General features: G+C 36.4%; 1 protein-coding gene across 4 annotated transcripts in view; it reads left to right on the top strand.

The window, feature by feature from the left end:
• Brcc3 (BRCA1/BRCA2-containing complex subunit 3) overlaps positions 1 to 12,867 on the top strand; it is a 38,074-nt gene that overhangs the window by 14,829 nt on the left and 10,378 nt on the right. For all 4 annotated transcript variants that reach the window (XM_085838315.1, XM_085838316.1, XM_085838314.1 and 1 more), the window contains exons 5-7: positions 3,799 to 3,885; positions 4,437 to 4,525; positions 4,951 to 5,006. In XM_085838315.1, the coding sequence (XP_085694441.1) occupies positions 3,799 to 3,885; positions 4,437 to 4,525; positions 4,951 to 5,006 (232 nt within the window). The remainder of the gene's footprint in view (positions 1 to 3,798; positions 3,886 to 4,436; positions 4,526 to 4,950; positions 5,007 to 12,867) is intronic.

The raw sequence follows: 12,867 nt of genomic DNA, 5'->3' as shown, positions 1-12,867 counted from the left end.
TTACAAGGTAGAGGCCAGCCTGGGGGATATAGTGACACTCTGTTTCAAAAATAAAATAGTTTCATTTCTTTCAACTTTTAATTTTGTTTTTATTTATTTGTTTATTTACTTATTTTAAAGACAGGTCTCACTATGTAGCTCTGGCTACCTTGGAACACACTTTTATTTTTTTTCTTTTTTATGAGTAAACTTAGGTTTTTCTTGTTGATGTTTTTTGGTTTTTATCTTTTTGAGACAAGGTCTCACTATGTAACTGTTATTGGCCTGGAACTCACTGTGTAGACCAGGTTTCTTTCAGACTCAAAGAGATCCATCTGCCTCTGTGATAAAAGATGTGTACCATTATGTGCAGTTTAAAATGAGGTTTTTATTTTTAAGAGCTAATAATATTTTTTACAATATTATCTGGTTATTTCCTTTGTTTTTATATTGGTTTGATAATCTTTTTTGTTAATATAGGTATTTTATATATATATAAATTATCTTTTTTGCAAAAAGGGTGGTAATTTTTCCTATTTACTTAGAGTAAGTATATATGTGCTCCCCAATATAATTGTGGTTCGTTTTATATTTTTATATTAACTTATTAATCCTGACTGCCCTTTATATTTACAAAAATTCTGTGTCTGAAATCTTTATAAATTTATTAGAATTTACAAAAATAATACAGAGAGTGTCTTTGTAACCTTGACCTATTTTATCTGTTAGCTCTATATTACAAATTTATGGCATTAAAAAAGATAAGAAATTGACAGTGATAGACTATTTAAAGTTCTGTGCTACTTTGTCACATGATATATATAACCTCTGAAATAATCAACTTTCAAAACTGGGGATCAGCAAGATAGTTCCATGTGCTTTCCACAGAAGCCTGATGACTTGAATTCTATCCTAAGAACCCACTTAAAGGTACAACAAATCATACACACAATAATAATAAAAGTTCAAAAATATGAACTAACCAGTACCCCCGGAGCTCGTGTCTCTAGCTGCATATGTATCAGAAGATGGCCTAGTTGGCCATCACTGGGAAGAGAGGCCCATTGGACTTGCAAACTTTATATGCCCCAGTACAGGAGAATGCCAGGGCCAAAAAATGGGAATGGGTGGGTAGGGAAGTGGGGGGAGGGTATGGGGACTTTCAGGATAGCATTTGAAATGTAAATGAAGAAAATATCTAATAAAAATATAATAAAAAATAATAAAAGTTTAAAGATTAAACACCATTTTCTCATTCTACATTCTACATTTCATACACACACCCAACTTTTTCCTGCCATAACTAACCCTTGACAATCACAAATGTGTTCTTCTTTGATAATGTGGGGTTTGATGTCCTTATCCTCTAGGTTTTTCTGTATTGCTGTATAGATCCATGAGCTCACTTCTAAGCTGATGTTAAACAACTTGGAGAGCATCTGAGCCTTTTCATGGTGAACTGTATGGAGCAGAATAACTGAGTATAGGAGGTTTTCCTTACTTCTAAGGCTTGACTTCAGTTTTCCTTCCATATTCTGTGTAGTCTGGAAGTCATCTCACAGGCTTACTTTGTTTCCCATCTATCGAACATTGTCATTCTGTATTTTAAAAACAAATAACTGCCCATATAAAATTCTTATAGTTATGAAAAGGCTGTTTATTATTGAGATTACTTATATTCAAGTGGAAACTAGTTCATTTTCAAACAGGTAATGATTGGATACAAGACTGTATTTCACCATTATAGTTAAATTTGTCAAGCATTTACTGAGAGGCAGGCACAGAGCTAAACATCTTAAACAGATTGCCACATCTACGCTTCACTACCATGTGATACATTCTTCTCAATCTATGGCTTAAGAGATAGGCTAAAAGAATAAGCAAAATTTTCTTGTCATTTGAACATTAAAAGCATTAAAGCAAGGAGTGGTGGTTCCATCTGTAATTTCAGCATGTGGCAAACAGAGGCAGGAGGATTGCAAATTTGAGGCCTGCCTTGCCTACATGGTGAGATCCTAGCTCAAAAACTCTTGTATTGGTTCTCAGGCTTAGTTGTATAAAATGTAGTGTATGTAGGGTGTGTGTATGTGTGCACACCACTCATACATACACACTTAATTTTATGTATGTGAGTGTTTTGCCTGCGTGTATATCTGAGCTTTATGTGTGCCTGGTGCCCATGAAGGCTAGAAAAGGGTGTTGGATCTCTTGGAACTGAAGTTACAGATGGTTGTGAGTTTCTATGCAGATGCTAAGAATCAAACCTCAGTTCTCTGAAAAAGTAGCCAGTGGTCTTTAACCACTAAGTAATCTCTCCAGCCTCTGAGTATGTTTTTCTTTTAATATTTTTAAAAATCAGCATACAATTAGTTTTTTTTATTGCACTTTAAAACAATTTATTTTTGTTGCTCTTTCCCCTTCTTCCAATATTCCTATACCTCCAGTTAGCCTTTTCTGTTTTCATGTCCTATATGTTTTGTTATACCTTCATATACCCTCCCTCAGCACCTCTTTTCCCCTTTTGTGGTTCCACTTCTAGTTCTATGACCTGTACCTATGTATACACAGAATGGGAGAAGATCTTTGTTGGCTCTACTTTAGACAAGCAGTTAATATCTGGAAAGTATAAAGAATTGCAAGAATTAAGCACCAGGAAACCCAGCCAATCAATGAACTGAGTAGACAGTACTCTCTTTTAAAAAAATAAATCACTTTATTCTAATTCATAAACCTCCCCAGGTAGTTTAAGCTAGCCACTCAAACAATAGCCCAGTTTCCAACTTTATACATCTCAGTACAGTTAGAATGGCCATTTGAACCAGTGGTACTTCACTTGGGTTTTTCACTTTCATTATCAATTACATTTTTTAATCCGTATGGGTGTTTTGCCTGCATGCATATTTATTCACCATGTGCATACAATGTCTTGGAGGCCGGAAGAAGGCATCAAATCTCTTAGGCAATGGAGTGACAAATGGCTGTTAGCTGCTATTTGGGTGCTGGGAATTGAACCCAGGCCCTCTGCAAGAGCAGACACTGCTTTTAACCTCTTCAGTCCCTCAATTACACTTTTATTCATATGGTATTAAATTCTCTTTAATAACTCACGTTCTCAAAAGAAGAAACCTCTGTAGTTACTTCATAATATAAAAATAAATAGATCTTATTTTATAAAAGAAATGTGGCCAGCCAATAAATATTTTTAAAGTGTTTAATATATAGCCATCAAGGATATGTAAATCAAAATTATGTGGTACACTCATTTAAGTCAAAATGTCAGTCATTGGTTATGTTTTAATATAGGTAATTTGTAGGAAAACTAGGCAGCATTTTACAGGATAGGAGAAACTGAACTGTGATTTATAAAGTACAATTATAGTTATTAAGTAGCAAAAAGATAATTTTATGGTTGAGGATCACTACAACACAAGGCACTGTATTAAAGGGTTGCATCATTAGGAAGGTTGAGAACCACTGGACATGTACACACACACACACACTTTTATTATATTTCTTTACCAAAAGTGGGAGTAGACAGAGAAGTCAGAAGATTCTCAAGTTGAAAATATAAAAGAATCCTGAAGGTTGAAACAAGCTTCTTTGCAGAGAATGGAAAGATTTGGATGACCAAACATTTGCACAATTAGAATAAGATAATGTAATAGAAATACAAATTATATTTAAAGAAAAGACTGACTTTAAAGAATAACATTGGCAGTTCTGGTCATGAACCTTATTTCACTATTAATTATGTATTTTGACCCTTTATTATAAGCATAAAGATTTTTTTTATTTTGAAAATACCTTGACAAACATACAGGTTGGCTGAACTAACAGGTCGTCCCATGAGAGTAGTTGGCTGGTATCATTCCCACCCTCATATAACTGTTTGGCCGTCACATGTTGGTAAGTGTTTATACCATTTCTCCTCCATAACATATCACAGTCATCAAAAGGCTTTTATTCTAAAAAATATTTTTGTCACTTCCAAAGCCTATCTTCTAGTCCTAGATGGAGTTATCAAGTTTTGGGGGTAGTTGAAGTTTTCAATTTTTTTCTGTTTCATTTCAGAGTAGGGACACTCTTGGGCTAAGCAGCTTGGAGTTACTACTTAATAGCAAACTTTTCATAACATTTCTTTAACTTGGCAAAATATGCTCTAACATTCATATTATTACAGTATATCCCTATTTTCCTATGGAATATGAATGTTGATAGGATAATTGATAGACATTACTGTTATCTCTGGATAAAATCTGTTAAATAAGATTCCTCCTTAACCTCCCTCTAAGACAGGGTTTCTCTGTGTACCCCTGGTTGTCCTTGGAACACACTTTGTAGACAGGGCTGGCCTGGAACTGAAAGATATGCCTGCTTCTGCCTCCAGAGTGCTGGGATTAAAGGTGCATGCCACTAAGCCCAGCCCATTTAACAGAATGCTTTTATTTATATTTCAGATGTTCGTACACAAGCCATGTACCAAATGATGGATCAAGGCTTTGTGGGACTTATTTTTTCCTGTTTCATAGAAGACAAAAATACAAAGGTAGTATATGTTTAAATGTATGCATATACAGACATGTATGTGTGTGTGTGTGTGTGTATGTATGTGTGTGTGTATACAAAGTAGACACAAAATAGAGAAAAATCTTTACAATTTTTGTAGGATTTTCAGGGGAGTTTTCAATGAGAAGGGTTATTGAGCTAAGACTGGAGGAAGGTAAGGAATCATTTCTTGGTTTTAGGTTAGAGTGTATTAAATTGCTATAAAATGTCCAATACAAAAGTGATTGAATGGTTGAAGATAAATGCTTGTCATACTGAGTCAATTATTATACATTGTATACTATATGATTGTGGATTGAATACTATAATATACTTTGTAAAGATGTACAGATATTATGTCTCAGGAAAAATTAATACAAAATTAATCCTTTTATGTATGACATTTCCTTTCTACTTTTTTAATAGACTGGCCGGGTACTCTATACTTGCTTCCAATCCATACAAGCCCAAAAAAGCTCAGAGTAAGTATGACAGAGATGTTATTATTGATGGACTAATGCCTAGTCATAGAATTGATGGTGGCAGGATTTTCCCTGTCCAATTAATTTAAATATTAATGCAGTAGGAAGCCTGTGAATGGTCAGGGTAAAGGGAGGCAGAGCTAAGAGTTGCAGAGACAGGGAGTGACACAGGAGAAGGGAGAGGAAGCAAAATGAAGGATGAACAGGATGATTCAGATTCAGCGTGGCTTTAAATAGTCACAGGTCTATCCCTATAATATCATATAGGGATAGAATAATTGGGGTAACTTGCCTAATCCAGGTGGGCAGCTTGTACCATTATCAACTGGCCCTGAAATTATTGTGTGGGCATCTTGTGAATTGAGAATTTATTGATATATAAATTTGACTGGTTAATTATAAGCTTCTAGATTCTTGATTTTACTGGGTTACTGGGAATTGTGACAGCTAACCATGAGGTGGGCCGTTATTGCATGGGGCTGGTGTGGCAACAACCCGCCAAGGGAACTTAGCGAATCAGGTGGAGACATCTTGGGAGCCCTGGGCCAGACAGCCTGCTAAGATAAGAATACCCATGTGGCCCACTGGTGCCCGGGGTAGAATGGGAACTTGCTGTTCTTTTTATTATTTCCCACAACACTGTTTCATTTTAATTTTTCTCATTAGTAAGACACTAATAGTATTCTATTTCTTAACAGCTTTAATAAAATTTATGTCTTTATCATTTTGGGTATTGTAAAAGTCTAGGAAGCTTCAGTCTCTTTATTTAGCTATATCACCATAGTGTTGGACCATATTTTCCAAATTGTGTTACACTGCTAGTTTCTGTTTCACTGGTATGTTCTAAAACAAAGACCAAATGTTACGAAATTTAGAGATTTTTATAGATACTTCTCTGTTGCTACCTAAACTTTTTTTTTTTTACTGTTGCTAACGATGGAACCCAGGGCCTCATTAATACTAGGCAAACATTTACCATGGAGATGTAACTCTTGCCTTCCTGCCATAAAAGTCTTTTCAGAATTACAATATTTCATTTAAATGTTTGTATAGATTAATTTGCTCATTAAAACATGGTAATCTATTCCTGGGTATAGCAGTACATGCCTTTAATCCTAGTACAAAGGAGGCAGAGGCAGGTGAATCTATATAAATTCCAGGCCAACTAAGGCTATATAGTGAGATCCTGTCTTAAACAAACGAACCAAACAACCCAAACTCTATTGTTATTGTTGTTATTTTATCTTGTTGTTGCAAAGATGATGGTCACTAATACCATCCCACTTCAATTCTCCACAATGTGGTTATTATTGTTTCTTTTGTTGTTTTTCTAATTTTTTTCTTTTAGTATTCTTTTTTTATTTTTTAATTAGGTATTTTCTTCATTTACATTTCAAATGCTATCCCAAAAGTCCCCCAGACCCTCCCACTCCCCTACCCACCCACTCCCACTTCATGGCGCTGGTATTCCCCTGTACTGGGGCATATAAAGTTTGCAATACCAAGTGGCCTGTCTTCCCAGTGATGGCCGACTAGGCCATCTTCTGATACATATGCAGCTAGAGACACAAGCTCCAGGGGACTTTTCTAATTTTTAATGAAGTGTAATTCTTTTTATTTTTATTCTTTTTCTGCTTTGAGACAGGGTCTTGTTTTATACTCCAGTCTGAGGTTATGATCCTCCTGCCTGTGCTCCCTTGTGTTGGTCTTCAAAAATGTGGGCTACCACACCTAGCTAAAGTTGGCCCTTTTATTGTATTAACAATTGATATTAGACAATATTGATTTGGCTCTTTTTGATTATTAAATTTTCATAGTTACAAACATCCATGTTCAAGATTGTAACCATAATTTCATTGTATGTGTTTTGTGTATTGGTTAATTTTAACAGAAAATAAATTTCATCATTACGATTAGGTAAGTTCTGTTCCCTCTTTAGCTAATGTGAACTAGTGTAATGTGATTCTGCTTTTTTTCTTACACAGTTTTTTGTTGTTGTTGTTTTGCTTTTGCAGGAGGTTTTGAATAGATTGTATCACCTCCTTGAGTTCTGAACTCTTAGAAATAATATGAAAACACTTGAAATCTCCACATTTTAAGTATTACTCCATAAAACAATCGAATGCTGATACGATATCGCCCTTAGGCCTGATGTTCAGCTGATTTCCAGATGAGGGGTGAGAGGGCTAGGGGAGGGGCCCCCACTAGTTTCTTCACTTATTCTCCTGAGTTGTAGCCATTATAGTCTAGAGTCTTGATTCATTGTCATCTTGCTGGAAAAGACCCTCTAGTAACTTCCTAAGAATGGTATGCATTTAAGACATTTTTGTCTGAATCCTACTTGTCTGAAATGTTTTATTCTTTTTTTTAAATAAACAATTTAAAGATTTATTGTATGAGTACACTGTAGCTGTCTCAAACATACCAGAAAAGGGTACCAGATCCCATTACAGATGGCTATGAGCCACCATGTGGTTGCTGGGAATTGAACTCAGATCCTTTGGAAGAACAGTCAGTGCTCTTAACCACTGAGCCATCTCTGCAGCCCCAAAATGTTTTTTTCTTAATAACAGTTATGAAAATTGAGGCAGAAGTCTTGAACTCATGGTTAGCATTCTTTTTAACTTACCTAATACATTCCTGTCTTATGGGCTTGAAGTCATACATTCCCCCCTTTTTTTTTTTTTTTGGTTTTTTTTTTTTTTTTGGTTTTTTGAGACAGGGTTTCTCTGTGTAGCCCTGGCTATCCTGGAACTCACTCTGTAGACCAGGCTGGCCTCGAACTCAGAAATCTGCCTGCCTCTGCCTCCCAAGTGCTGGGATTAAAGGCATGGGCAACCACGCCCGGCTATACATTTCTGTCTTATGGACTTGAAGTCCTAGTAGACACAGATCCACTAGTTTGTTTTCTCATAGGATTCTCCTCCTTATTAGGACACATGTCAAATTCCTTCTCTCCCTATATTTGTTATAGTTCTTCCCTTTCTCTTTAGAGAACTAGGAATAGAAGGGGACTTCTACAACATTTATTAGCATTTATTAAAACTGTAAATTAGATGTTATACTCATTGTTAACAAATAAAAGTGTGCCACATAAAAACAGAAACAATAAGATAAATATTTGCCACTGTTATTCAACATTGAATTGGTTCTAGCCAGAGCAACAGGTTCAACATCAGAGTTGGACAAGCAAGGTTTCTCGGTTCATGTTCAAAACACAAAATCAGTTGGTTTTTATATCAGCAGTGCACAAAAGGAAATTGGGAAAACAAATTTATTGAAAATAGCATAACATTTAATAAAATATGTAAGAGAAAATTTAACTAAGGAAGGAGAAATTTCACCCATTATTACTAAAAAGTACTAAAAGAAATAAAAGAAAACATACACACACACACACACACACACACACACACAGAAGCCATGGAGGAGTTTGGCTTACTGGCTTGCTGAGCCTGTTTTTTTATAGCACCCAAGACCACCTGCCCAGGGGTGGCACAATCAACATTGGCACTCCCTTATCAATCATTAGTCAAGAAATTGCCTCCACTGATATTCCCACAGGCCAATCTGATAAAGGCAATTTTTAAATTAAGGGTCCCTCTTCTCAGGTTACTCTAGTTGTTGTCAAGATGACCCAAACTAACCAATACAATAATATACTGAAAGACTTGGTATTGTTAAATGACAGTACTCCTCAAGGTTGTCTACTGTCAATGCAGTACTTATGTAATTACAATGTAATTATCAATGCAATACTTATATAATTACAAAGGTCCTTTTTTAAATGAATTATTTTCTTTATTTACATTTCAAATGTTATCCTCTTTCCTGGACACCCCCAAACACCCTATCCCATTCTAACTCCCTCTGCTTCTGTGAGGGTTTTTCCACCCACCCATCCACTCCCAGCTCCCGGCCCTCAGTTCCCCTACACTGGGGCATATATGGAGCCTTCATAGGACCAAGGACCTTTCCTCCCATTGATTCATGACAAGGCCATCCTCTGCAACTTATGCAGCTGGAGCCATGTGTACTCCTTGGTTGATGGCTTAGTCCCTGGGAGCTCTTGAGGGACTGGTTGGTTGATATTGTTGTTATTCCTGTGGGGTTGAAATCCCCTTCATCTCCTTCCATGATTTTTCTAACTCCTCCATTTGGGACCCTGCCATAAGTCCAATGGTTGGCTGCAAACATCCATCTCTGTATTTGTAAGGCTCTGACAGGGCCTCTCAGGAGACAACCATATCAAGCTTCTTTAAGCATGCACTTCTTGGCATCCACAATAGTGTCTGGGTTTGGTACCTGTATATGGGATGGATCCCCAGGTGGGACAGTCTCTGGGTGGCCTTTCCTTCAGTCTGTGCTCTACAGTTTATCTCCATATTTCCTCCTGTGATTATTTTTTTCTCCTAAGAAGGACCAAAGCACCCACACTTTAGTCTTCCTTCTCCTTGAGCTTCATGTGATCTGTGAATTGTATTCTGGTTATTTGGAGCTTTTGAGCTAATGTCCACTAATCAGTGAATGCATACCATGTGTGTTCTTTTGCGATTGGGTTACCTCACTCACGATGATATTTTCTAGTTCTATCCATTTGCCTAAGGATTTCATGAATTCATTATTTTTAATAGCTAAGTTGTACTCCACTGTATAAATGTATCACATTTTCTGTATCCATTCTTCTGTTGAAGGACATCTGGGTTCTTTCCAGCTCCTGGCTATTATAAATAAGGCTGCTATGAACATAGTAAAGCATGTGTCCTTATTACATGTTGAATCATCTTCTGGGTATATGCCCAGGAGATGTATAGCTGAGTCCTTAGGTAGTACTATGTCCAATTTTCTGAGGAACTGCCAGACTGATGTCCAGAGTGGTTGTACAAGCTTGCAATCCCACCAACAATGAAGGAGTGTTCCTCTTTCTCCACCTCCTCGCCAGCATCTGCTGTCACCTGAGTTTTTGATTTTAGCCATTCTGACTGGTGTGAGGTGGAATCTCAGGGTTGTTTTGATTTACATTTCCCTAATGACTAAGGATATTGAACATTTCTTTAGGTGCTTCTCAGCATTTCAATATTCCTTAGTTGAAAATTCTTTGTTTAGCTCTGTACTCCATTTTTAATAGGGTATTCTCCACTAAACCCATTTGGTCCTGGGCTTTTTTTTTTTGGGGGGGGGGGAGTTGGGAGACTATTAATGACTATGTCTATTTCTTTAGGGGTTATGGGTCTGTTTAGATGGTTTATTTGATTCTGTTTTAACTTTGGCATCTGGTATGTATCTAGAAAATTGCCCATTTCATCCAAATTTTCCAATTTAGTTGAGTATAAACTTCTGTAGTAGGATCTGATGATTTGTTGTTGTTGTTGTTGTTGGTTTTGGGTTTTTTTGTTTGTTTTTGTTTTCGAGATAGGGTTTCTCTGTGTAGCTCTGGCTGTCCTGGAACTCACTCTGTAGACCAGGCTGTCCCGGAACTCAGAAATCCACCTGCCTCTGCCTCCTGAGTGCTGAGATTAAAGGCATGCGCCACCACGCCCGGCTTTGTGTGTGTGTGTGTGTGTGATTTTTTTTTAGTTCCACGGTTTCCATTGTTATGTCTCCCTTTTCATTTCTTATTTTATTAATTTGGATCCTGTCTCTGTGTACTTTGGTTAGTCTGGTTAAGGGTTTTTCTATCTTGTTGGTTTTCTCAAAGAACCAGCTACTGGTTTGATTGATTCTTTGTATAGTTCTTTTTGTTTCTACTTGGTTGATTTCAGCCTGAGTTTGATTATTTCCTGCCATCTACTCCTCTTGGGTGAATTTGCTTCTTTTTGTTCTAGAGCTTTCAGGTGTGCTATCAAGCTGCTAGTGTAAGCTCTCTCCAGTTTCTTTTGGAGGCACTTAGAGCTATGAGATTTCCTCTTAACACTGCTTTCATTGTGTCCCATAAGTTTGGGTATGATGTGTCTTCATTTTCATTAAATTCTAAAAAGTCTTTAATTTCTTTATTTCTTCTTTGACCAAATTATCATTGAGTAGAGAGAGCGCTGTTCAGCTTCTATTTGTATGTAGGCTTTCTGTTGTTTTTGTTGTTATTGAAGACCAGCCTTAGTGCATGGTGATCTGATAGGGTGCATGGGATTATTTCAATCTTCTTGTATTTGTTGAGGCTTGTTTTGTGACCAATTATATGGTCAGTTTTGGAGAAGGTACCATAAGGCACTGGAAAGAAGGTGTATTGTTTTGCTTTAGGATGAAATGTTCTATAAATATCTGTTAGATCCATTTGGTTCATACCTTAAGTTAGTTTCACTGTGACTCTGTTTAGTTTCTGTTTCCATGATCTTTCCATTGATGAGAGTGTGGTGTTGAAGTCTCCCACTATTATATTGTGGGGTGTGATGTGTGCTTTGAGCTTTAGTAAAGTTTCTTTTATGAATGTAGGTGCCCTTGCATTTGGAGCAAAGGTGTTCAGAATCGAGAGTTTATCTTGGTAGATTTTTCCTTATGTTCTGTTGCGTATGTTGTTTATTTCTTTTTTTGTTTATTGCTATAAATATGTATTTGTGTATGGTGTGTTATAGACAAGCAGATCAGAGTACAAATTTTGGAAGTCAGTTCTCTTGTTCTACTGTACTTTCGATAGGTTAAATTAAGTTGTCAGAGTTTCATGACAAGTGCTTTTACCCTCTGAATCATCTCTCCAGCCCTAGTCTATATTTTAATGTGCTTGGATTTTTGTTTTGTTTTCAGACAGGGTCTTAAATAGATAATTTTCTGCAACTCTTTACCTGAATCTGTACCAAAGTAGTTTTTAGAATCTATTTATTTGTTTGTTTGGTTGGTTGGTTGGTTTGGCTTTTCAGTATGGGGTTTCACAATCTTGGCTATCCTGGAACTTGCTCTGTAGATGAAGCTGCCCTTGTACTCAAAGATCCACCTGTTTTTGCCTCCTAAGTACTAGGATTAAAGGCATGTACCACCATACCCAGTTGTAAAAATAGTTATTACCTGCATGTACATCTGTGTGTTTTTCCATGTACATGTGTATGATGTGTGGAGGTGTGCTGTAGAATGGTACACATGTCAAACTCATGTATCACATGTCAAGAACTTTGGATCCTCTCTCTCTCTCTCTCTCTCTCTCTCTCTCTCTCTCTCTCTCTCTCTCTCTCTCAGATATGAGCATGAGGTGATATCTGTCCAGTGGTTATCACATTTCTCATGTATAGCATGAAGTTTTGATTTAAGAAACATGAAATGTTGATGGTCTCTCTGCTTTTCAGCTTAAATCTCCTTAGGCTTGTGGGTTAAATTTGATGGTGGAGTTAAATTAATTCTTTATTTAAGGCTTCTACATGTTTCAATCTATTTATATACTCCCATATAATTACAAACCCTGTTCATTAAGGTCATATGTAAAGCCCTATCATGTACTTTTCTCTGCCTCCAGTGAAAAGAGTGGTCACTGGGCTCAACTCATCATCTACTCATTGTTTCTCTCCAGAACATAATTTATTTGAAATTACTTTTGTATTAAACTTAATAGTTATTTTTTCTTTATATTTTATTATCTGGAATATTTTTGTTAAGGTGAAAGGGTTTTAGTGGCTTTCTATATACTCTCTAGTAGAACTACCAGATTACTTTGTGTTCAGTTAGGAATTGGGATAATTTAAGGTTAAGCTACTAGTCCCTATGAGCATAGTTCAAATTTTGTTACTAGTATGTTTACCATTATATGTCTGAGAACAGTTTACAAGTCTTCTCTGCTCTTGCATGTCCTTGGTTACAATTTTGTCATCCTGAATTCATCAGTACTTTTGAAAACTTCTCTAATTTTCCTCATTTAGAATCATATATTTCTGGGAGATCT

The sequence above is a fragment of the Mus caroli genome, unplaced genomic scaffold (genome assembly GCF_978045245.1).
Source record: "Mus caroli unplaced genomic scaffold, Mus_caroli_1 scaffold_5, whole genome shotgun sequence".
Lineage (NCBI taxonomy): Eukaryota > Metazoa > Chordata > Mammalia > Rodentia > Muridae > Mus > Mus caroli.
The sequence above is the reverse complement of the archived record's forward strand: the minus strand, read 5'-3'. Positions and strand labels throughout refer to the sequence as shown.